Raw genomic sequence first — 27,641 nt, forward strand, 5'->3', positions numbered from 1 at the left:
GTTAGAACTTATTCCTTTTATCTAAGTGTGCATTTGTACTCTACCTGTCTGTCTTCATTCTTTTTTCTTTTTCTTTTATCTGACTGGATTAGTTTGAAAGGCCTGTCTGTCAAACTGAAATCTCTTTCTTCTGTTTTGTCTAGTCTATGGTTGAAGCTTCTCAATTTGTTTCTTTTTTATTTTGAGATGGAGTCCTGCTCTGTCACCCAGGCTGCGGTGCAGTGGCACGATCTCAGCTCACTGCAAGCTCTGCCTTCCAGATTCATGCTATTCTCCTGCCTCAGCCTCCTGAGTAGCTGGGACTACAGGTGCCTGCCACCATGCCCAGCTAATTTTGTGTATTTTTTAGTAGAGACGGGGTTTCACTGTGTTAGCCAGGATGGTCTTGATCTTCTGACCTCGTGATCCACTCACCCTGGCCTCCCAAAGTGCTGGGATTACAGGCGTGAGCCACCGTGCCCAGCCTCACTTGTATTTTTATGTCATTCATTGAGTTATTCAGTTTCAGGATTTCTGTTTGGTTCTTTCTTATGAGATCTATCTCTTTGGTGAATTTCTTTTTCATATCCTGAATCATTTTTCTTATTTCTTTGTAAATGTTGTCTGTGTCTGCTTGTATCTCACTGGGCTTCTTTAATATCAGTATTTTTGAATTCTTTTTCAGGCATTTTATACATTTTTTAGGGAGGTTAAAACCTATTGTTGGAGAATTGTGTTTCTTTGGAGGTGTCGTATTTCCTTGCTTTTTCATGTTTCTTGTATCTTTTCATTGCTATCTGTGCATCAGGTGTAACACTTCTAATTTTTTCTTTCGTGAGACGAAGTCTCACTCTGTTGCCAGGTTGGAGTGGTGCAGTGGTGCAATCTCAGTTCACTGCAACCTCCGCCTCCTGGGTTCAAGCGATTCTCTGGCCTCAGCCTCGCAAGAATCTGGGACTACAGGTGTGCGCCACCACGCCCAGCTAATTTTTGTATTTTTAGTAGAGACGAGATTTCACCGTGTTGGCCAGGATGGTCTCGATCTCTTGAGCTCCTGATCCACCCACCTCGGCCTCCCAAATTGCTGGGATTGCTCACTTCTAATTTTTAAAATTGGCTTTCACAGGGGAAGGCTTTTTCCTGTTTTTTTGTTTTTTGTTTTTTTGAGGAAATAATGAGAAGTTATTTTTAAATTGGTAATACATAGGAAGATGATAAATCAAAGGAGTAGGCAGCAGATGGAGGTATATTCAGTCAATGAGCTGTATTTTACTGGAATTTAATCAATATTAACCTGAAATAGATGATAAGTTAATATGCATATTGTAGTCCCTCCAACTACCACTAAGAAATTACTCAGAAAAAGTAACAGAGGACTTAAAATATTAATGCTAAAAATATTTTCTAAACACAGAAGAAGAAGACTAGAGGAACAACAAACACCTAAGACATATAAACATACATAGCAAAATGGCAAACTTAAAATCCAATTATACCAACAATATGTTAATGGTAAATGTGTCAGACCCAAATTGCTTCAGATTCAAAGACCACTTGTTTGAAAATAAAAGGATGGTAAAAAATATGTCACGTGCTTTAAAAATTTTAATGTATGACCTCAAACTGTAAAAATCATAGTAGAAAACCTAGGAAATACCCTTTTTGACATCTGCTTTGGTAAAGAATTTTTGGCTGAGTTCCCAAAAGCAATTGCAACAAAAAACAAATATTGACAAGTGACACCTGATTAAACTAAAGAGATTCTGCACAGCAAAAGAAACTATCAACAGAGCAGACAGACAACTACTGAATGGGAGAAAATATTTACAAATGATTTATCTGATAAAGGTCTAATATCCAGCATCTATAAGGAACTTAAATCAACAAGTAAAGAACAAGTAACTCCATTAAAAATGGGCAAAGGACATAGGCAGACACTTGTTAAAAGAAGACATACGTGTGGGCCAACAAACATATGGAAAAATGCTCATCATCTCTCACCATCAGAGAAATGCTAATCAAAACCACATGAGATGCCATCTTAACACCAGTCAGAATGGCTGTTATTAAAAAGTCAAAAACCATCTGGGCCTGGTGGTTCATGCCTGTAATCGCAGCACTTTGGGAGGCCAAGGCGGGCAGATCACGAGGTCAGGAGATCGAGACCATCCTGGCTAACACAGTGAAATCCCCTCTCTACTAAAAACACAAAAAATTAGCTGGGCATGGTGGCGGGTGCCCATAGTCCCAGCTACTCAGAAGGCTGAGGCAGGAGAATCGTTTGAACCCCGGAGGCAGAGGTTGCAGTGAGCCGAGATCATGCCACTGTACTCCAGCCTGGGCGACAGAGCAAGACTCCATCTCAAACAACAACAGCAACAACAACAGCTGCTGGTGGGACTGTGGAGAAAAGGGAACACGTATAAACTGCTGGTGAGTGTCTGAATTAGTTCAGCCACTGTGGAAAGCAGTTTGGAGATTTCTCAAAGAACTTAAACAGAGCTACCATTTGACCCAGCAATCCCACTAATGGGTATATACCCACAGGAAAATAAATGGCTCTACCGAAAAGAGACATGTACTTATATATTAATCACCATGCTGTTAACAATAGCAAAAATATGGAATCAGCCTAACTCCCCACCAGCAGTGGATTGAATAAAGGAAATGTGTTATATATACACCATGGAATACTACACAGTCATAAAAAGAATGAAATCACGTCCTTTACAGCAACGTGTATGGAGCTGGAAGCCAAAATCTTAAGCAAATTAATGGAGAAGTGAAAAACCAAATACCCCACATTCTCACTTATAAGTGGGAGCTAAACATTGACCACACACGGACATAAACATGGAAACTATTTAACAGACACTGCGGACTACTTGAATGGAGAGGGAAGAAGTAGGAGTATGGGTTCCTACTGGGTACCATGCTCACTACCTGGGTGCAATATGCCCATGTAACAAACCTGCACATGCACCCCTTGTATCTGAAAGTTGAAATTTAAAAAATATGTCATGTAAACAATAACCATAATAGAATTAGAGTGGCCATATTAATAATAATAGTGGTAATATTAAAGACTTTAATAATAGTGGTAATATTAAAGACTTTACATCAAGAAGTATTACTAGAGTAAAAGAGAGACATTTCATTCACGATAAAGGGTCAATATAATAAAACAATTGTTAATACACAACACAGATAAAAATTTTTTTTTTTTTCTCGGTGATACTTGTTCTGGAAAAACACTATTAATATGTATAATTAATAAAAACAATTATTAGCATATAAATACCTAACAACACAGCCCCTAAAAACATTGAACAAAATCTGACAAAATTGAAAGAAGAAATTGTAGCTCTGTTTTTTTTTTTTTTTTTTTTTTTGAGACTGTCTCACTCTGTTTCCCAGGCTGGAGTGCAATGGTGCGATCTCAGCTCACTGCAACCTCCACCTCCTAGGTTCAAGCGATTCTCCTGACTCAGCCTCCTGAGTAAGTGGGATTACAGGCACGTGCCACCAGGCCTGACTGATTTTTGTATTTCTAGTAGAGACAGGGTTTCACCATGTTGGCCAGGCTAGTCTCGAACTCCTGACCTCGTGATCTGCCCGCCTCAGCCTCCCAAAATGCTGAGATTACAGGCGTGAGCCACCGTATCTGGCCCAATTTTAGCTCTATATTACAGCTCAAGATTTCAATAATTTATTCCTCATTAGTTGATAGGAGTAAGCTCTCTGTAATTTTCCCCATGCATGTTAGTAAACATGTACGACTATTTCTCTATTAAAAAATAATTGATAGAACAATTAGATAGAAAATTAGAAAAGACTTAGAAGACATGTTTAACACTATTTGCTAACTTGACCACCCCAAAATGCAGAATGCACATTATTTTCAAAAACATCTGGGACATTAATTGTACATGATAGAACAGATGCTTGACCATGAACTTTAATAACTTTAAAAGGATTAAAGTCATGCGGAGTATTTCTCTAAGGACAGTGGAAATCAATAACAAAATTCAATTTGGGGAATCTCCAAATATTTGGAAATAAAACGCACTTGTAAATAACTCATGGGTCAAAGAAAGAAGCTTAGGGACATTAGAAAATATTTTGAATTGAATGAAAATGAAAACAACATATAAAAATTTATGGAGTATAACTAAACTATGGTATTATATGGAAGAAAATTTATAGCTTTAAATGCTTATATTAGGAAAAGAAAGTGGCCTGAAATTAATAATCTAAGTGTTTCCCTTAAAAGATGATAAAAAGAAGAGCAAATTATAACCAATGTAAGACAAATGAAGCAGATAATAAAGATTTGGATAGAGTTGATGGAACAGCAAGCAGTGAAATATTGGAAAAGTCTAAAATTGGTTATTTGAAAAGATCAATATAATCAATGTATTTGTAGCTAGATTGAATTGGAGGTTCTAGCTAGAGCAATAAGGCATAAAGATCGGAGAGGATAACGTTCCAGACATTTTTATGGTGGCTTGTTGTGGTTTTGATACTGTATAGCATGATTGAACCGTAAAGTTAAAATGGGTAGCTTTTATGGTATGCGAGTTGTATCTTTGTAAAGCTTTCACACACAAATTTCACCCACACAAATCTCGGTGCTTAAGTACATTGTTTTTTTGGGCTATATTTGCAAATGTGTTGTAACTGATAAAATAACTGTTCTAGTCATTTACTGTGTATCTTTCAGGGCAGGAATAACTTTTGGTTTATAGTCTGAGCTCTTAGCAGAGTATTTTACACATAGTAGGACTTTAGTCTAACATGTATTTTTGAAAGAAAAAAAATAGCATCGCCATTGTAGGACAACGTCCAAGGTTACTTAAAATCAAATTTCTCTGTGTCTAAATACTATGATCCAAAATTGGTGTAATAGGTTTGCTTTCTGAAATATTAGATAAGTAAAATAATTTTTAAAAAGTTTTTGGACTTACAATGGGAAATTATATGGACTGTAAATTATATTTCAGTATAGCCTTAAAAAGAGGAGTGAGTAAAAGAAACTCCATTTGAGATACAGAGGTACCTATTCTAATGTACCTCTGCTTTTAAGATTTGATAGTCGTTTCAAATAAGTTCTATTTCTCTCTATAAACTAGGCGTTGAAGAACACAACTTTCATTCTATAGTATGAAAATGTTACTGGATGATTTATCTATACACCTGTTTGTTTATGGTTAACAAATTATGTTGTTTTCCCCCTGTTCTTATATTTCAATAATGGGCAAAAAATTGTGATTTTCCAGCAGATCTCATAACACAGTAAGACCTGTATTTCCTGTCCTTGGATAAAGCTCTAAGTGATTACATTTTGTAAAGAATTGAAAATAGTTGATTGTATCTTTTTTTTTTCCTTCCTCTGAACCTATACTTGAAGAAGTAATTGTTTCTGTCATCTACAGTCAAGTCAGCTGACTCTTTTCAGAGTTTATATGACTGATGTGCTTGGGGGCATGTTATATCTCTTCCTCAATTCTAAAGTGGAATTCTCTCCTTATATTGGCAAGAATAATCTACTAGAGTGGAAACATGTTATTTGGTCAGTGGTATTGTGATGTACCTTCTTACAGTCTTCAAGCTTGGTTATTGGTGAGAAAATATTTACCTCCATTTGTCTTTATTTCTTTTGTGGAGGTGCTTGTGAGTGAGGATTCTGACAGTGATGGCATTGTGGCCCACTTCCCTGCCCATGAGAAGCCAGTGTGCTGCATGGCTTTTAATACAAGTGGTAAGTTCTCGCTCTTTTTTTTTTTGTAGACCATTTATACACTGGGTTTTCCAGCCAAATATGGAATATAGAATGTGACTTTTCTTCATGTATCAGTGTATATCAGAAAAGTTATTAAGTCATTATACTGAATAAGTGAATTTATAATAAAAATTTACTACCCCTCTAAAATCCTGCTAAAATTAGTTTTGTTCTCAATAAAGTAGCTATTAAACAGCAGCCATGTAAGCAATGCTGTTGAGTTACATTAATTTCTGTTTATAATTACTCCAAGAACTTCAGTATTCCAAACTAGAATATTAATACATACGAGCAGTGTTTTTTTTTGCAACTTGAAGTTTCTGTGTAACTTACAACACTTTGTAAGCTAATTTAATTTTCTCGTTTCTTTTTTTTAGTGGTGCTCTTTTTCTGTTTCTTCTTAAGGTTTACTCCTTACATTTTGTTGTATCTTTTTAGTTCCTTTTAATATAGTATAGGATTTGTACTCTTAATTTTCTTTTCACAATATCCAGAGTAATTGTCTTATTTAAATTCTGCATTTGCAAGATTTTTAAATTTTTATTTAATTTTACTATTTTTTAAAAGAAGATAAAGACAGAGTCTCACTATGCTGCCCAGGCTGATCGTGAACTCCTGGCCTCAAGCAATTCTCCTGCCTTAGCCTCCCAAAGTATTGCCACCATGCTTGGCCAGATTTTTTCATTATGATAATGTTTTTGTATTTCTCCGTTCCCTGGATATCTGTCTGTTTAACTGGAAGTTAAGTCTAGAGGTATAAACCCATTCAGGCTAAGGAGTCTGTGTATGTTTGTTTGTTTCTAAACGTTGTAAGTATTGCTGTCTACATCATTTCATCCCAATAGGAGACACATTATTTTAGGTTGTCTCCCTGTTTGTGGTGCTATATTTGATCACAGGAGTAAGGTAATGACTATCAAGTATCTACATATTTGGAAATAGGTTTTTCTTATGGATATTAGCAAGTACTCTACAGTATGTCATTTTGACATTATTTCTGACGCAACTTTTAAATTAATAATTTTGTTACATTGAAGGTTGTAGAATGGTGGGTTTTGTTAATTCTGTCCTGGTCTCTGCATTTGTTGGCTGTTATTCTTCTATAGAAAACGTTTTCTGTCATCAGCCAGGAGTAAACACCATTTCTCCTGTATATCAAAAGTGGTATAAATGCCTAATTCGCTCTCTCTCTTTTTGTTTTAAATGACCAATTTTCACAGTAAGGAGTTGGTGTAATACTTCCAGTGGTAGGAAACAAGTTACAGGTTGAGTACTTTATATCTGAAATGCTTGGGCCAGAAGTCTTTCTGACTTTAGATTTTTTTTTTTTTTTTTGGAATATTTGCGTGTATAATGAGTTATCTTCAGTGGAACCCAAGTCTAAACACAAAATTTATGTTTCATGTATACCCTATACACACAGCCTGAAGGTGATTTTATACAATATTTTAAGTGATTTGTGCATGAAACATAGTTTTGACTGCATTTTAACTGAGACTTTGTACATGAGGTCAGGTGTGGATTCTCCAGTTGTGGCATCATGTCAGTGCTCCAGTTTTGGAGCATTTCAGAGCATTTTGGTTTGCGTTATAAGAAGAACATAAATTTTTGTGAGGATTTTGGTTTTTCAGATTAGGAATGCTCAATCTGTATTTTAAAAATACTTCGTAAATAAAATTGCTCTTTTGTTTTCAGAGCTGGTATAGTCATCATAAACTTGCAGTCTTTTCAGATCTTATCCATTTGGTTGATGTATCTAAGGAGCATGCTATTTTTAATCTTAGTTTTCAGAAATGATTATATCACTGAAAATTGATGGGAAAAGCCCATCCTTTTCCCCTTCTTTTCATCTTTTCAAATAAAGAATGATAGTAAGAGATTATCATTATATAGAGATATTATTTTATAAAGCACTTTGAATAATCTACCCTCTAATCTCTTAATAAGTCATCTTTGATTAAGGGTGATATAGTGATTGGTAATCAGTAGGATTGATTTAATTAATAAAGGCAAGATTTATTGAAATTCTCTGAGTGTTGTGGGAATTAAGTTAAATGTGAAAAAACAGCCTGGAAGTTGTGTCACTTGTAGCAGTCCACTTGGAATAACCAGTATGACTCATATTGATATTCCATCTGTTATGTCAAATCTCCTTTGTGTTACTGTATATTTCATATAATGCTACAGTGCTTCTGACACTGGCAGCTATATTTTCTTCCTATGACTTTGCATTCTAAGAAGAACATATAATATAAAGAGTGTTGCAGTTGTCTCTTATCGTCATCCACAATTAATTTGCTATCATAAAATGGTTTCATAATTTTGATCTACATTTGCCATTTGATTTCTGTGACCTCGCACATTTGTGTTTATACAATAAGGTTAAAAATAGCAATATTTATACCTATTTTTCTGTGTTGCTGGGACACTAGGTTTATAACTCTATGATGTAATTTATTTTGTGACAATCATTTGTTTACATATTTGTTTCCCTTGCTAACTTCTCTGTTCCTCCTACAAAGGGATCAGATGTCATTAATCTTTGTGTCTCTAGTGCTTGGCATGGTGTCTCAGAGTAATAGGAAACTTAATGAATTATTTTGAACTGTTCCCCACTGTGTATATATGGCATTGTATTAGGCATGGTAGTCTCTATTTTGACAATGAAAGTGATAGTTCAGTTCAGTACTTTTTAATCCTCCCTTCCTTCCTTCCTTCCTTCCTTCCTTCCTTCCTTCCTTCCTTCCTTCCTTCCTCCCTCCCTCCCTCCCTCCCTCCCTCCCTCCCTCCCTCCCTCCCTCCCTCCCTCCCTCCCTCCTTTCTTTCCTTTCTTTCCTTTCTTTCTTTCCTTTCTTTCTTTCGTGTTTTTGAGATGGGGTCTCGCTCTGTTGCCAGGCTGGAGTGCAGTGGCATGATCTCAGCTCACTGCAACCTCCGTCTTCCAGGTTCAAGCGATCCTTCTGCCTCAGCCTCCTGAGTAGCTGGGACTACAGGCGTGTACCACACCCAGCTATTTTTTTTTTTTTTTTGTATTCTTTGTAGAGACGAGGTTTCACCATGTTGGCTAGTATGGTCTCGATCTCTTGACCTCATGATCCACCTGCCTTAGTCTACCAAAGTGCTGGGATTACAGGCATGAGCCACTGCGCCCGATCCTTTCCTTATTTTTCTATAGAACTTTCTGGTGAGAGTCTACTAAAGTTCTTCTGGAATTTATTCACTTTGAAATCGTTCATGGTGTATAGAGTTTCCTTGTTCTGGTATTACATAATTGTTTCATATAGCAATCTATGAAGCCTGTTAGTATCATTGGAAATATTCCCATATGGAGATGCTAATTAGTTAACTGTACCTGTGAACTTGTGAGTGATGAAAATAATGGTTATTTTTATATCATTTCACATTTATATATGATTCTCTAAATATTGCTTATGCTTCAAAATTATGATAGACCCTATAATTTAATACATTAACAAGAAAGCACTTATACTACTTATATTTTAATTTTTAAAAATCTTAAGTATTTTATTTTGTGTTTTAATTTCATTCTGAGAAAGTGGTTCTTAGGCTTCATCATATTGCTAAAAGGATCCACACTACACAAATGTTTTAGAAGCTTTTATTAAAAAGGTTGAAGCTTGCTGGTGTGATTTCACCTAACACATTGGAAGATGCCTCTTTCACTAGTAACTCTATTCACCTTGTCTGGCTAAGTCTTGGTAATTCACTTAATAAGAGATAGTCCCTATGCATAGAGTCTGTTTGCTGGTTAGTTACAAATGCACAAATAGGGTCTTAAGGAAGGAAAACCCTTTGTGGAGTAATGACAGCACACTAGCAGATAAATATTAGCCTGGTTTTGAGGTACTAGAGATAGTTCTTCAAAAAGAAATCAGTTCCAAGCTGGGACCTAAAAGATATTTAATTAGAAAATAATAATTCAGTGCCTGGCACCATAAATATTATTTGAGTGAAAGAGGCAAGAAAAATATGGCACATTTGAAATAGGTTGTGAACCATAGTCTGTATAGTGGACTCATTAGTTTGTTGTGCACAGATATGTTTTTCAATGTGTCCTCATTTCTGCAACATTTTATAAATCCTTCATACCTGTTTAGATATCTATATTCAGTGGAGGGTTTATAACTCAGCAGCCACTCATACAATTGATTTGCACAATGCTTTATAGTAGCTGGTAAGCAATTACTTACAATTCATCTTAATTATTTACTTTCAACTTTGAGTATTTTTGCTGTTCTGAATATTGACTTATTACTTGATTATGAGCAAGGATGCAGAAAATGCTCAATTCTCAATGATTTGGAAGTCTGGATTTTTTTCTTTCTTTTTTTAATTAGCAAGTGCTAGTCAGTAGCTACCTAGCTTTGTACAAAAAGTCATTGGGGTTAGCCATGGCTTCTAACCATTAATCAGCTTGTATCATTAGGTGACATTTTATTTTGCTTTGCTAGTTTCTGGTTCATATTTACTCTTCTAACCCTTCTGATTGGTATACATACATATACACACACACTCATAGAGGACATGCTTTAGTGAGGAAACTGCACTGCTATTTGTAAATACATAGATACCTCAGTAGCTGGGTTTTTTCCCTTAAATTATTATTTGTCTTATAGTTTAAAAAATGTTTTTGTGAGATAAAATGATGTGTTTTCTAGCACTCTTCATTTAAGTCCTCCCCACTAGTAAATCATAAATTTACTAATGTGATTCAGAAGTGCAACATTATAAAATGAGGTAGGAGCTGGGCACATTGCCCGTAATCCCAGTGACCCAGGAGGCTGAGATGCGGGGACCAACACTCGAGGCCAGGAGTTTGAGACCAGCCTGGGCAACATACCAAGATCCTGTCTCTAAAAAAAAATTGTTTTAAATTAGCTGGGCACAGTGGCACATGCCTGTAGTCCCAGCTACTTAATTGGGAGGCTGAGATGGAAGACTTGCTTGAACCAAGAAGTTAAGGCTGCAGTGAGCTCTGATACCACCATTGCACTCTAGCCCGGGTTACAGAGTAAGAGCCTGCCTGGAAAAATAAAAAATAAAAAATTAAGTAAATTGAGGTGGTTCTCTGCACACTGGCTGAATTATGTTTGTTAGGTTCTGAACTTTTATTAATTGGCATTTTGTACAAAGACACGTAATTTCAATAGGCCTTAATGCAGTAGTAACGTTTTTAATTTAAATTGGCTTTTTCAAAAATGTAACTAATAGATCCTCCAATGACATACTCCAGTCCTTCTTTACCCGTACATGTAACCATATATGTTTTTAAATTTATATTAGGAAGTTTTAACCCTCTAATAATTCTCTAATTTGGTTAAAGGCATTTTCATGGGGCATGTAATATGGCTAATAACAGTATTGCTTGTTAGAATACTTCTTACTAGTTTAGGGAAGTTTATGTACAACAAACAAAACATGCCAAAAAGTTGATTGCGTGATTTTTGTTTTTAAAGCTGATCTTACTCAAACCAGTTTACCTGTGTTTGTCACTGTTACACTTAAGAATATAAATAAATTCCTTTTAGTCTCCATCCATTCGTTCATTCGTTCATTCATTCATTCATTCATTCATTCATTTTTTGAGACAGAGTCTTGCTCTGTTGCCCAGGCTGGAGTGCAGTGGTGTGATCTCGGCTCACCACAATCTGCCTCCCAGGTTCAAGCGATTCTCCTGCCCCAGCCTCCCGAGTAGCTGGGATTACAGGTGTGTGCCACTGCACCCAGCTAATTTTTGCATTATTTTTAGGAGAGATGGGGTTTTGCCATGTTGGCTAGGCTGGTCTTGAACTCCTGACCTCAGGTAATCCGCCTACCTCGGCCTCCCAAAGTGTTGGGATTACAGACCTGAGCCACTGCGCCCAGCCCTTTTAGTTTTTTTAAAAGAGAGACATATTTTTAGATGACAGTACTATAAACATGTCCTGGACAACAAAATCTAAGAACAAACCAGGCCCATAGCCACTTACTGAGAAACATTAAAAATACTATAAAATGTACATGATGGAGTAACACTGCAAAATGAATTTAGGAGACCATGTAGGTTGGTGGACTGGGTGGCATACATTTCTGTCTTGTATGGGACCTATTCAGAAAAGACATGAAGTGATGCTATTAAATAGATCTGTGAAACTTCTAGTTCAGCAGCTGTATTCAGTTTATTTTTCAATTTTTAAATTCCCATTCTTATTTATTAGCTGTGACTTTGAGGCCAGAATTAAAACAAATATTTTAGTGGCAGCATTTATGATTTGTTTAGAAGTACCAGATTGATCCCCATGCTTAGATCTGGGCAGATTCAATATGGACAGTGTAAATTTGTTGCTCTCAGGGACAAAGTGAATAACATTTTCCATGGAACTTTTAAAAAAATTTAATAAACTTTGTTTGTTTTTTATTTTTATTTTGTTGAGATGGAGCCTCGCTCTGTTGCCTAGGCTGGAGTGCAGTGGTACAATCTCAGCTCACTGCAACCTCCACCTCCTGGGTTCAAGTGATTTTCCTGCCTCAGGCTCCTGAGTAGCTGGGATTACAGGCACGTGCCACCACATCCTGCTAATTTTTTGTATTTTTAGTAGAGATGGCATTTCACCATGTTGCACACAGGCTGGTCTCAAACTCCTGAGCTCAGGCAATCTGCCCACCTCGGCTTCCCAAAGTACTAGGATTACAGGCGTGAGCCACCACGCCCGGCTGGAATCTTCTTTGGCCTGGCTAACTCTTACACTGATTCCTATCTTAAATATCATCTGAGAAGTCTTCCCTGAGTCTACATAAAATGTCATGTTCCCCTTCCTCCTTCACCTTGTCACCTAATTGGGCAAGGTAGTTAATCTGCTTGTCACACTCAATGCCTCAGTTTCCTAATCAATAAAATGGGGGCTAGTAATGGTATCTAAAATAAATCTGGCCAGCTGCACTGGCTCACACCTTTAATCCCAATAGTTTGGGAGGCCAAGGCAGGTGGATAGCTTGAGCTCAGGAGTTAGAGACCAGCCTAGGTAACATGGTGAAACCCTGTCTCTATAAAAAATACAAAAATTAGCTAGGTGTAGTGGTGCACGCCTGTAGGTCTAGCTACTTGGGAGGCTGAGGCAGGATTGCTTAAGCCTGGGAGGCAGAAGTTGCAGTGAGCTGAGATCGCGCCACTGCGCTCCAGCCTGGGTGACAGAGCAAGACCCTGTCTAAAAAAAATAGAAAATAAAGGCCGGGCGCGGTGGCTCAAGCCTGTAATCCCAGAACTTTGGGAGGCCGAGACCATCCTGGCTAAGACGGTGAAACCCCGTCTCTACTAAAAAAAAAAATACAAAAAACTAGCCGGACGAGGTGGCGGGCGCCTGTAGTCCCAGCTACTTGGGAGGCTGAGGCAGGAGAATGGCGTGAACCCGGGAGGCGGAGCTTGCAGTGAGCTGAGATCCGGCCACTGCACTCCAGCCTGGGCAACAGAGCAAGACTCCGTCTCAAAAAATAAAATAAAATAAAATAAAATAAAATAAAATAAAATAAAATAAAATAAAATAATATCTAACAAATAGAGTGACCTCAATAAATATTAGTTGTTTCTGTTTTCATTATTATCAATCACCTTCATCCTAGTTTTAAAATTATTTACATCCATCAGAGTATCTTTTCAATGTGTTCTCTGTTAGAGGTAAGCTTTTGTTAATACTTTGTCCCCAAGTATTAGCCCAGTATCTTTCACATACTTGATACTGAGTAAATGTACATTGAATAATTATAATAATTCCATTGGATTGTTTCATAATTGTAATCATGGAAAAAATATAGCAGGGCAAAATTAAAACATCTATTCAATGTTGTTATTCATTTGTTGAATAAAATCAACTTACGTCTAAATTGTGGTTTGAAGAATTGTCTCCATCTCTGTATTGTGGGAGTGATCCATGATTGCAAATTATAATACCTGCAGATACATATCACAGGTAACTAAAACTGAAATATGTAATAGATACTAATTAAAAATACCTGGAGGTATTTTTACCTGGAAGCGGTGGCTCATCCCAATAATCCTAGCACTTTGGGAGGCCAAGGTGGGTGGATTACTTGAGGTCAGGAGTTCGAGACCAGCCTGACCATCATGGCGAAACCTCATCTCTACTAAAAATAAAAAAATTAGCTGGGTGTAGTGGCACATGCCTGTAATCCCAGCTACTGGGGAGGCTAAGGCAGGAGAATCGCTTGAGCCAGGAGGCAGAGGTTGCCGAGATGGTGCCACTGTACTCCAGCTTGGAAAATAAAAAAAGGACCCCATGGAAATGACATTTTTATGTAATCAGAACAATAGATTAGTATACTGTTATATTTTTGGACAACAAAAAAGGAATATTCTTATTTATCAAACTGTCTGTTAGAAGCATAAGGAAGAAATCCTCAATTCTGTGCAATAAGCCTGACATAAACAGACTTGCCACCTTGAATTTAGTAAATAATTGATTTGCTTTCCAGAGGCATTACTTCTGCCAGCTGAGCAACTGAGAACTGTAAAGTACAACACATCTACATTTTAAATAATTACCCCTCCTTGGCAGGGAAAATGCTTTTCCATCCATTAATAAGAGGAAAATGAGTGTTGAATCTCTAGCGAAATAGAGTAAATATGTACCCCTTTAGATGCTTGGCTGCATCTTTAACAGATGTGAAATTCTTCTGGTTACTTAAATGATATATATTAAAAGGTGATTGTGGTCTTGGATAAATCGTTAAAGCAGTTTAGGTTTTTCTTTTTGGACATAAAAGTTGTCCCATTGATTCTAGCAAGCGGTTAGAGAAATACCGTATCGTGATTTGTTTTTAACATCTATGATGCATCACAGATCTACAGCATAACATAGCTTGAGATTTTTAATCTGACAGCTTCTGGTTTATCACTGTCAGACACCTATATTATTTCATTCACAATGCAAAGGCAACTTGAAGAATTTATTTCCTTTTTTCATTAGAAGAGGATGTTTCCATGGTAGGTTTGTACTTACTCTCTTGTTTCATCATCTTGTAAAGTGGTGTCCTTTACTCATGTAATGGATTTACTCCCTGAAGAATTAGTTCTGTTTGCTCTCTGTTCATTGTGGCACTGTAGTTGTGTAAGAGAGGGATCTTTGCAGGGGTGACTTACCACTAGGTATAGTAGGTACAGTGTCTAGGGACCACAATACCTATAGAACCTCACTATAATCTTCTGATTTATTTTAAAAGCACAAAAAAACACATGGTTTTCAGTTAATAGAATAGAGTAAAAAAATATAACTTTAAATGTTTTTTCATGGAGGAGAGGGCCCATGAAGACAAAAATGCCCAGGTCCCACCTAAAGTCCTAATGTAGCCCTGGGTTCCACCAGTAAGTGAAGAGCCTTGCCCGTTCTTCATCACCACTGCCACAGCACTACCACTTAATTCAGTAAAGGTGCTCAGTTAATAGTGAATGAACTCATGGGAGATGTGAATGCATACATTGGGATACTATGTAAAAAATGTGAAGTCGACATATATACCTGTAAAAATAGACCTGTCTACAACAGATATAAATACTTACAGTAATATAAACATAATATTTAATTTGCAAACGGTAAAGAAGGATCTATATAGTCAGGTACATACATGCAAAGCAGCCATTGATTTCAACTTTTCGTTTATCAGTACACCCTTACTGGTTGTTAAACACTGAAGTACTTGAATACTTCTTGCCCCTCCCACTTGCCTCTGGGCCTCCGGGGGTGGTGGGCACTTTGTTTCACTATTCTTACTCAGATTGGCCTGTATCTTGCCATACATTACATATTTTGAACATTGCTGTGAAAACAGCCTAAATATTTCTCAAAGATATATATTAATTTCAGAGAGATTTATTATATATAGTAAGGTGGGTACCTGTGGTCAGGGGCAGTGAGAAATGAAGAGTGGGTGCAGGAATGGAGGAGCAAAGAGAAAATGTAAAAACAGTAAGAGGCTGAGTGCAGTGACTCATGTCTGTAATCTCAGCACTTTGGGAGGCCGAGGCCAGCGGATCACTTGAGGTCAGGAGTTTGAGACCAGCTTGTCCAACATGGTGAAACCCTGTCTCTACTAAAAATACAAAAATCAGCCGGGTGTGGTGGCTTGTGCCCGTACCTGTAATCCCAGCTACTTGGGAGGCTGAGGCATTAGAGTCGTTTGAACCCAGGAGGTGGAGGAATGCAATGCAATGCAATGCAATGCAAAACAAATAGCAAGAGAAGGTTTATGTATGGACTTACTAACATAGACGAAATGAAAAATCTGATTAATTCTTCCATGCATATGAAGTCTAAAAAGGATATCTAGAAGGCTAAGAAAGTGGAGGTAGTGTTTATCAATTAGAATTGAGAATTAATAAATGTAGTGTTAATATAGTTTTAAGAGTACAACAATGTAAAATAATATTAAATATAATTTAGTTATTTAAATAATTTATACTATAATTATTGATATAATAATTAAAAATGAACTGATTTTATAGTTTTCGCTTTGTTTCTTTGATTGTTTCTAAGAAGACATTGAATAAGTATGTAATGTGGTTGTGCACACAATGCCTGCCTACCCAGTCATCTTTTTTGTGGATCAGCCATTGTTCTTGTATATACTTGTTCTGTGACATAGTCACAGAGTCGTGCTTTGATACTGTTCCTGTAGGTAATCAAACCTAATTTCCAGAGACACTTGGTCATTTGGTAATATTTTCATCATATGCTTATATACCCAAAATGTGTTAACTGATGTACAATTTGATACAGCACACTTGATGACTATCTTTGAAACTTTATCTTTCATCTAATCATTATCATTTGTTACTTAGTTTCTGAACATTTGAGCCAGAACCCTGATTCACGTCTGTTATATTTTCATTTCAGTACTGTGATACATGGTTCTTTGTGCACCCATTTAGCCAAGCTGAGACTCACTGACCTCTTTTTTTTGCCCCTCCCTATATATCTGTTTTTTTAATATATCCTCCTCTGAATGCTGTGTTTTGAGTTTTTCTCTCTCTTTTTTTTCTTCCATGGGGGTGGGGTGGCTGCTCAAGTGTTTTAACTTTCTAACTGGTCTGTTTAACATATTGTATTTTACCTCTCTCCGTTCACTCCATATAAAGCCAACAAGTTTATCTTGTCCTTACGTTTATTTTTGTTTTTGTCTGTCTTCATTTTTATTGAATTGTAACTTATGTAATAATATAAGTTGTACCAATTTTAAGTATACGGTTTATTGAATTTTATTTATGTATATACCTCTCTAAGCAACGTCCATAGAGTTTGAAAGATCTGTTTCACACATCTCTGAAATACACGGAATGCTCGTCCTACGTTTAGAAATTCCTACATTTCCAAATTTACCTTTCAAATTATTTTGTAGTCCTAACACATAAAGAATCTGCTTGATACAGATTGGTCTCTATGAAATCCTCTTGTTTATTTCTGCTTCCTGTCTTATGCTGTTCATAATTATTTCACTTTACTATCCCTTCTGTCTACCAAATTCCTATTAACCTCCATTCAAGGTGTACTTTATTACGCACTTCCAGCAATTATTGTCCATGACATGAATTTAGCGTTAGTTCACTGTATCTGTATTTGTAATTTTTCCTTGAGGTTGGTTACAGTCTGATACTGCCATGTAGATACATATAGATCTTGAGTACTAAACTTTGTGTTGGAACATAATATACACCAGAAGCTAACACTCTTTTATCCTTAGACTTTTCCAATCATATTTCTCACTTTTTTTGTGTGTGGTGACAGAGCTGGAGTGCAGTGACACGATCTCGGCTCACTGCAATTTCCATAAAGGTGGGATTTCACCATGTTGGCCAGGATGGTCTCGATCTCCTGACCTCATGATCTGTCCACCTCAGCCTCCCAAAGTGCTGGGATTACAGGTGTGAGCCATGGCGCCTGGCCAAAATTTATATGGAATTTCAAAGAACCTAAAATAGCCAAATCAATCTTGAAAAAGATGAGTAAATTTTAAAGACTTAAACTACCTAAATTTCTAAATTAATCTAAGCTCACCAAAAAAGGATTTTTAGGGAGTGAGTATAGACATAGATGAGTGAATGGAATAATGTCCAGAAACAGTTATTTGATTTTTGACAAAAGTGGCAGGTAATTAAATAGGTGAAATATAGTTTTTTCAACAAATGGTGCTAGAACAACTGAGATATTTTTTGGTGGAAAAATAAATCTTTACTAACATCATGCATAAAATTAACTCTATATGGGTAATAGGTTTAGCATAAACACTAAAACTATGAAACTTAAAAAAAAAAAAAGGTTATATCCTTTAATCTTGGGATAGAAAAAGATTTCTTAAACACCCAAACCACAAAATTTTCATCAAAATCGGAAATCTCTTGGGAAAATGTTAGTGAAAAGGCATGCCACAGACTAGGAGAACATTTCTGATAGATGATAGACAGACAGACAGACAGATAGATAGATAGCTAGATAGGTAGGTATTGAAAGCACACAATTTAAAATGAGGAAAATATTTTAAACAATCATGTCACAAAAGAAAATATTTAAAAGCCAGTAAGCACATGAAAAACTGATCAACATCACTGATCATCAAGGAATATTGGCAAATTAAAACTGTGAGAATACCAATTGAAGTTATTAAAAAGACTGACAGTATCAAATGTTGAGGTTATGGAGCTTGTGGGAATGTAAAATTATACAGCCACGATGAAAAATAGTTTGGCAGTTTCTTATGAATATTTAATATGTGACCCTGCAGTTCCACTCCTAAATATTCACCCATGAAAAAGAAAAACATGTCCACCTGGAGACTAGTATTTGAATGTTCATAGCAGTTTGAGTCACAATATTAAAAATCTTGAAGCAGGTCGGGTGCGGTGGCTCATGCCTATAATTCCAGCACTTTGGGAGGCCGAGGTGGGTAGATCACTTGAGGCCAGGAGTTTGAGACCAGCCTTGCTAACATGGTGAAACCCTGTCTCTACTAAAAATGAAAAACAAATTAGCCAGGTGTGGTGACAAACCCCTGTAATCCCAGCTACTCAGGAGGCTGAGGCAGGAGAATCACTTGAACCTGGAGGCAGAGGTTGCAGTGAGCTGAGATGGTGCCACTGCACTCTAGCCTGGGTGACAGAGCAAGACTCTATCTCAAAAAAACAAACAAAACAAAAAAAAAACCCACAAAAAACAAAAAAACTAGAAACAGCTACAGAATGGATATATAAATTGTGGTATGTGCTTAAAATGGAACACTAGTCAGCAATATAAATCAATGAATGATGTACTGTTACTTGCAGCAAATAGACTGAGAAAATATCGTGTGATTACATTTCATTAAATTCTAAAACAGGCAGTATTAATCCCGCATCATAGAAAGCTGATGAGTGGCTGCTTGGGGCCAGGTGGATGGGGAGAGGATGGTTTGCAAGTGAACACAAGGGAACTTTTTTTGAATGCTCTCTCTCTTGACTATGGTAGTAGTTACATAGGTATATGTATTTGTCAGATTCATCATACTGTACATCTAAAATGAATCTATTATATATAAATTGTATATTAATAAAGGTTAAAGTTTTAAAAAATATTCTGGCAATGGACAAATATTCTCAACTACCCCCAAAAATGAGAACACATGTACATAGGCATATACCACTTTCCTAAATATCTGTTTGGTAAAGAAACCTGTTAAAAATAATGAACATTAGAATGCTTAATATGAAAACTCACTGGAAATGACCAGAGATGTTTTCATAAGCCTGAACATTTTACAATTCAAAGCGAAAGAAAATAATTAAATATTTGAAGAATGATAAGACACTTTGAACTGCTAAAAACGCAGGAGGACGAATATAACAAGTTATATAATAAAGTGAGCTAGAAAATCAGTTGTTCACTTTATATAGGCTTTTCCACATGAAACAAATAAGGGCAATATCACTGATTTCTTCTAATTTATGTTGGTTATGGATATATGCAACTTTTGTAAGGGATCAGCTAAATCAATCTGCTTTGTTTGGTAGTGTTTACTTCAGTGCCTTTAACAGAGTGTTATGTAGCAGATTTGATAAAGATATACTATATTTTAGGCTACTAAAGTAGAATAATACATTGATGAGTTTGATTATTAGTGTCTGTAAGTAGCTTTAAAAATATGCTGCTATAAGCTGCTTAAGAAATGTATGCTGCCCATATGGAGACTTTGGGACCATTGTTTTCCCGTATTCATGTCCAGCTTGAAAGTTTTATTAATCCGACTTTAATGAGCTATGATATTTTGGATTTGTGTAAGCTGAGGAGGTTAAAGCTTTCTCTCAGTGCTGGGATTCTGTTTCTTTGCTTTTGTGTTTACAAATTTGGCTGTTAACTTTTCTATATAATTAGATAATTTGTAATTTTGTATCTATACAGGTGTTAATTGAAAGGTATTACATGTACAAGCATTAATGCCAAAGTATAAAATTCTTTTATGAGTGATATAATCTGAATTCCTGTAAAGATTTCTATTTGATTCAGCATAATCATGTTTATGTGTCTTTTTGGAAAAGAGTATGACTAGCTGGTAGTTTGTCTTCTAGTTCACATGTGTGTATATGATAAAGAACCATACAATTAGGTAGGTGTTATAAATAGGATATGGCAAAAAAGGCAAACCTACTCATGTTTCCAAGATTTTATAGCATAGGCCTGGTGAAATTTTGCTACTCTTTAATTTTGCTTTTTGGGTTAACCAGCTGACGCCCAGTTGAAAAGACTTATGTTCGTGTGAGGCCACAAAAGCCTTAATGTTCAGTCTCCAGCTACCTCGGATTTTGGAGAACGCTGTGTACCATCAGCATCGTCAATCCCCACCCTCTAACGCTAATGCTCATCTATCAAACTTGAGGCTAAGAGTGAGGGAGAGGAAGCTTCCAGATAAACATACAGAAGTGCCTAAACAGCTAATCACTCTAGGCTTCCGCTTCCAGGCCCTATAATTAGAAGTCCTTCTTTTTCCTTGTATTCCCAGATGACGCAAATGCTTTTTGTGGCTTGGCACCTCATTTGGGGCGTGGGTTTAGTTTATGGCCAGGCCAGAGTCTGGTTTAGTCTTCTGATGCAGCATAAATAGTTCTCAAGCCACAGTCTACTCTGTACAAGTTTTTCCTTTTATGTATATGTGCATTTTAACTTGTTTTCTAGAGGAAAAAAAAAGCTTGCTATTTCCCTGGCAGAATGTGTGCAAAAGAGGAAATTGTAAATGGAAAGAAAGCATGTGATTATGTGGTCTTATACTAGCTATTTTTCTCCTTTCTGCTCTTTACATTTTTTATATTATTTTTAAAATTTTGTGAAAATAAACTTATTGGTGGACTGTAGAAGCCACATTTACATGGAGGAGTGGAATAAAAGTGTTTGAGATAGGATACACAGAAGATAACAGGCATAAGTTTTTAGTGGACATTTTCCTGAAAATTTGAATTTGTTTTACATAATCACAGCTAAACGTAGACGAATGCCAGTTTGAAAAGCTAGGAACATATGGGAAAGTGTTCATTTGTGATTTTCATTCACATGTAAAACAATAATAGTCTTGATTTGGCAAATGAGGACCTTTATTTGAATGCTCATTCTACATAAAGCGGTGTGGTTTAAAATGAAATTTAATGAAGTTTATATAGTAGGTGAGAAATATATGTTACAAATGCAAATGCATCTTATTTCCTGATAGAATGATGTTTCTATTGAATTGTTTGTCAAGTGCAGAAAATTTGTTACAGAGAGGTGGAATCAGAAGATAGTGGTGGATTTATGATCATTCAAACTTACTATAACTCAGCAAAAAGGTAGGAGGAGTGGCAAAACACTGTCTACCAATGGACAACAAAGCATTCCTGCCTAAACTTAGAAATTCATTGTTTGAGGCCGGGTACGGTGGCTCATGCCAACACTTTGGGAGGCCAAGGTGGGTGGATTGCCTGAGCTCAGGAGTTTGAGACCAGTCTGGGCAACATGGTTGAAACCCCCTCTCTACTAAAATACAAAAAACTAGCCAGGCGTGGCAGCGGTGGCCTGTAGTCCCAGCTACTCGGGAGGCTGCGGCAGAATTGCTTGAACCCGGGAGGCGGAGGTTGCCGTGAGCCGACATTGTGCCACTGCACTCCAGCCTGGGTAACAGAGCAAGATTCCATCTCCAAACACAACAAAACAAAACGAAACAAATTTGTTGTTTGAATAACAATAAGTAAAGAATATAAGCTATGTAAATAACCTCATGATCATAGCTAGATATATAATGAGAGGTAAGGTTATATATATAGTTATAGGTTTAATAATTTATTAAATTATTTGTAATAAATGGCACCTTTCATTTTCTAAAATATATTCTCTTGGAAATAGGCAGGACAGTGGCATCTAGTAGGATATTTTAATATAGTGACGAGAGCTGTACCTTATATTTGCCAAAGAAATAGCAAACTCAAATATACTTCATCTTTTCACTGAAATGACTACCTTGTCTTCCCACAGATGCTTAATATTCTTTCATGCCTTTTGGTTCAACAAAACATTAGTTTAAATGCTTATACTAATGTGATTCTACTTCTCGGAATAGCAAGGTAAATGTACAAACCATCCTTTCCATAGAAAACAATCATGAAACCTGGACAAAATACAACTGAACAGGCACATAAAGTTAGATATGTGTATTATAATCTCTGGAACAACCAGTAAAATTTTAATATAAAGAGATATAGCTCAAAAGCCCATAGATAAATTATTTATTTTTAACATTCAACACTAAATATTGTTAAAAATAAGTAGTCTCAAAACAGCAAGAAAACACGATAAGAGAAATAAACAAAACTGAATAAAATGTTGAAATTAGCATGTCATGAAAATTGAATATTACAAGTAAATAGTCCCAAAACAGCAAGAAAACATGAAAAAAGAAATAAAAAACAGAAACAAGACAAGCAGAAATAATAATAAATTGGTAGACCTAAATCCAGCCCTATCAGTAAGTACTAAATATGAATAAACTACAAACACCAATTAAAAGGCAGTGATTTGATTGAAAGAGAGTTAGCAAGTCTGAGAGTACCCAACTGTTATCTAAAAGAAGCCTAGATTGATAGATATAGAGTAGAAGAATGGAAAATATATACCGTGCAAGTACCAATCAAAACAAAGTTGGAGTGGTGAAATTCATATTGGAAAAAAGTAGACTTCAGAGCAAGGAAAATAACCAGCGTTAAATCACGTTAAAAGGGTTAATTGACCAAGACGTCATAGAATCCTAAATGTGCATGAACCTGCTCTAAAATTTAGGAAGCTGATATAACTTAGGAAAACTACTTATGTCCACAATTATACTTGGAGACTGTAACTCCTACTCAGTAATGGAACAGAAAGCAGTCAGTCAGTAAGGAAATTGAAGATGCAAACATCACTACCAATTCTATTCCTTTCTAGAATATATTCTGGGTGTTCAAGTGTATATGGAACGAGGATCATAATTTGAACCATAAAACAAACTTTAACAAATGTAAAAGAAGTAACTTCTTGTCATAGTGAAATTATACTGGCAATAATATCTGAAAGATATCTGGAAAATATCCAAATATTTAGTAACAAAACAATATACCTTTAAATAACCCACGAGCAAAAGAGGAAGCAACTAGGAAACATTTAAAACTGAATGTAAATGAAATTGCAGCATATCAAAATCTGTTACATTTAGCTAAGCAGGCTTAGAGGGACATTCATTCCTATATGTGCTTACTCCAGAAAAGAAGAAAGTTCCTGAACAATAATCTAAGCTGCTCCCGTAAGAAACTCAAAAAAAGGAAGAGCAAATGAACCCAAAACAAGGAGAATAAAGGAAATAATAAATATAGTAACAGAAATCAGTGAAATTGAAAAGAGAAAAACAGAAAGTTATGAAACCAAATAGGTTAACCTTAAAAAGACCTTCGCAGACTGGTGAAGAAAAAAACAGAGAAGACACAAATTACCAATATCGTGAATGAAAAAGTGAATATCATTAATGTCTCTACAGATATTAAAAAAGATGCATTCCTTGAATTACAGAAAGTAATTCATCAAGAAGAAATTTTAAATTAAAAAAATTAACAAAATATTTAATGGTAGTTAAAAATCTTCGAAAATAGGCCCAAATATTTTTACTTGAAAATTCCATTGAACGTTTAATGAAGAAATAATAGCAATCCTGCATATTTTTTTTCTAGTAAACAGCAGAGTAGGGAGCATTCCCATTTGATTCTTTGAGGCCTGGATTGTCCTAAATAGCAAAATCAGCCAAACACACTGTTAGAAAAGAAAACTACAAACCAGTATTTCTCAGGGACACAGATATGAAAATATTCAAGAAAATATTAGAAAATTGAATCTAGCTGCATTGTGACCAAATGAGACTTATCCCAAGAATGCAAGACATGTTCAACATTTGATAATCAATTATTGTTAGAATTCACTATATTAATAGATTTAAAAAGAGAAGCCACATAACCATTTCAATAGATGCAGGAAAGCACTTGAAAAATTCGATTTTCTTTCATTATAAAAACTCTTAGCATATTTCACAAAGGGCTTTTACAAAAAACCTATACTTAATGTCATACTTAAAGATTGAATGCTTTCCTCCTGTAACACAGAAATCTCTCCTCACTATTTCTGCTTGCCTCCGCAAATGCAGTAAGTCAAGAAAATTGAAGAAAAGGCATGTAGATCAGAAAGGAAGAAATGAAACTGTGCCCGTTCCTAAACTACATAATTGTCATCAAAGAAAATTCGCATACTGTATAAACCCCTAGAACTTGCAGGAAACATATATTGTCAAGATAAAAAATCATCAATTTTATCTCTATGTACTAGTAAGCAAAAATTGATCATTGAAATTTTAAAAATAATACCATTTATAATAACTCTAAAAGACAATATTTTCAGAATCTGAGTGTCAAACAAAAAGAAAAATAAGTCAAAATAAATCTAAATCAAAAACAAAAAGAAAAAGAAGTCAAAATAGATCTAAATCAAGAAATATGCTGTGTTAATAGATGAAAAGACACAATATTAGAATATCAGTTGTCCCCAAATTATTACACTCAATACAGTTCCCTCAAAATCCTAAACAAGAATGACTAAAATAATGTTGAAAAAGGCAGGAAAAGGCTCATTTTACCTGATTTCAACATTTTCTGTGAAGTTTCAGTAACCAAGAGTGTGGTATTAGTGAATGTATAGACACAGAAATTGAATTAATAGAACTTCAAAAAATAGGCCTTGGCCTGGCATGGTAGTTCACACCTGTATTCCCAGCACTTTGGGAGGCTGAGGTGGGTGGATCTCTTGAGACCAGAAATTTGAGACCAGCCTGGCCAACATGGCAAAACTCCATCTCTACTAAAAATACAAAAATAGCCAGGCATGGTGGTGCACACCTGTAGCCCCAGCTACTTGGGAGGCTGAGGCAGGAGAATCAGTTGAACACAGGAAGTGGATGTTGCAGTGAGCCAAGAATGCATTACTGCACTCCAGGCTGAGTGACAGAGTGAGACTGTCTCAAAAAAAAAAAAAAAAAAAAAAAGTCGGGTATGGTGGCTCATGCCTGTAATCCCAGCACTTTGGGAGGCTGAGTCCAGTGGATCACGAGGTCAGGGGATCGAGACCATCCTGGCTAACATGGTGAAACCCCGTCTCTACCAAAAATACAAAAAATTAGCTGGGCGTGGTGGCGGGCGCCTGTAGTGCCAGCTACTTGGGAGACTGAGGCAGGAGAGTGGCATGAACCTGGGAGGCGGAGCTTGCAGTGAGCCGTGATTTCGCCACTGCACTCCAGCCTGGGCAACAGAGCGAGACTCTGTCTCAAAAAAAAAAAAATGGGCCTACACAAATATAGTCAGTTGATCCTTGGCAAGTTGACAGTGTTACTTCAATGGAGAAGGGACAGTGTCTTCAAGAAGTCTTTCTGGAACAATTGAACATCTTCTGCAAAAAAGTTAACCTTGTCCATGTTTTGTATAGGATCCTCGCCATGTAACTTGTTGTATAAGGTCCTCACACCTTATACAAATATTAAAATGATGACAGGCCTAAATGTCAAACATAAAGTTATGAAACTTTTACGAGGAAACAGAAGATCTTTGTGACCTTGGGTTAGGCAAAGAATTCTTAGCTATGACATCTCATCAAAATTAAGAACTTTCCCTGTAATAGGCTCTATTGGCATTTTCAATAAATATCATGGTGAATTAAGTATAGGAAGTAGTAGTTGGATCAGTAGATAAATTGGAGCGTAGAATTAAAGTTTGTAGAAATTGCAAAAGTGGGAGTTCCATGGGGGTATGCCATTTTCACATTCTTTGTTTTAAAAAATAATTGTGGCTGGGCATGGTGGCTCATGCCTGTAATCTCAGAGCTTTGGGAGGCCTCGACAGAAGGATTGCTTGAGGCCCAGAGTTCGAGACCAGCCTGGACAACATGGTGAGACCCTGTCTCTACAAAAATAAAAGAAAACTAGCCAGGCATGGTGGCATGTGCTTATAGTCCCAGCTACTTGGGAGGCTGAGGCAGGAGGATCACCTGAGCCCAGGAATTTGCAGCTGCAGTGAGCTGTGATCAGGAACCTGCATCCCAGCCTGGGCAACAGAGTGAGATTCTGCCTCAGGAAAAAAATAAAATACAGTTATGAATTCTGTAAATCCAGGAATATCAAACTTCTCTCTGCTGGTTTTACAGGAATACCGTAATAATTGCACATGTAGTGTTTGTACCTTGCTGATATACTGATGTGGCATTAAGCTTGGTATTCTCATGAAAAAGATATTTTGGTTTATTTTTTTCTTTTGTAAAGTTTCTTATAGCCTTGGTAATTTTTTTCCCTTTGGTAATATTTTAAATATTATGAGTAGCTTTTTAGAATATTTCATCCACATACATAATCATTTTTATTTTTACCCTTTGTTTTTTGTCTTCCAGGAATGCTTCTAGTCACAACAGACACCCTTGGCCATGACTTTCATGTCTTCCAAATTCTGACTCATCCTTGGTCCTCATCACAATGTGCTGTCCACCATCTGTATACTCTTCACAGGGGAGAAACTGAAGCCAAAGTAAGCTGTATAATTTTTCAGAAGGCGATTTCTTGGTGTAATATGACATCTACTCTGGCTGGTCATTTATATCACATTGCAGCTTAATGTTGATGTTTGTGAGAAAATATTGCTCTCTATGATAGCATGGGTTAGATAATTAGGGAAAAATTCCATTTTGACCCAGTAAATACATAAGCACTAGATGAATATTTTTTTGTTTAAAAATTCAACGAATTTTGATAAAACAGTAGTGCTGTTTATCCTGCTCTTCCCAACCTGAGACCATTTCTTGCCCCAGAGAAAACTCCTGTCATTCATTTACTGTCTCTCCAGACCTTTTACCAGGCATTTGGATTCTGTGTACATAAATATGTGCATACATACACACACATACATGTAAACATGGACATACTCATCTATACAAAAATAGTTTAATGATGAATATGGGTGTATGGATACAGTGGAGGCTAGTGAGAACTGGTGATGCACATCCCTCCTTGGCATGGTGTTTAGTGATGTTATATTGATTGCGTGAAATCACCCATGTTGGGACTATTTGATCATGAAAATTTGCAAACATTACAAATCAGGGCTATTTTTTTCCTCAGAGAGCTAGATTTTAAACATTTACCAGCCGATTATCATGTGCACGTGCATGGGTATGCATATGTTCATATGCATCATTTGCTGAGCACTTGTATCAGGCACCATGCTAAGTGCTTCACATGTATTTAATATTCTTTTTTAATTTTTAATTTTCAT

The 27,641-nt window shown here is 36.2% G+C and overlaps 1 protein-coding gene across 5 annotated transcripts in view; it reads left to right on the forward strand.

Moving 5' to 3' along the window:
* The window catches only part of BCAS3 (BCAS3 microtubule associated cell migration factor), a 710,433-nt gene that overhangs the window by 233,446 nt on the left and 449,346 nt on the right, over positions 1-27,641 (forward strand). For all 5 annotated transcript variants that reach the window (XM_008011209.3, XM_037993644.2, XM_008011214.3 and 2 more), the window contains exons 13-14: positions 5,647-5,740; positions 26,764-26,897. In XM_008011209.3, the coding sequence (XP_008009400.2) occupies positions 5,647-5,740; positions 26,764-26,897 (228 nt within the window). The remainder of the gene's footprint in view (positions 1-5,646; positions 5,741-26,763; positions 26,898-27,641) is intronic.

This window comes from Chlorocebus sabaeus, chromosome 16 (assembly GCF_047675955.1).
Source record: "Chlorocebus sabaeus isolate Y175 chromosome 16, mChlSab1.0.hap1, whole genome shotgun sequence".
NCBI classification, from domain to species: domain Eukaryota; kingdom Metazoa; phylum Chordata; class Mammalia; order Primates; family Cercopithecidae; genus Chlorocebus; species Chlorocebus sabaeus.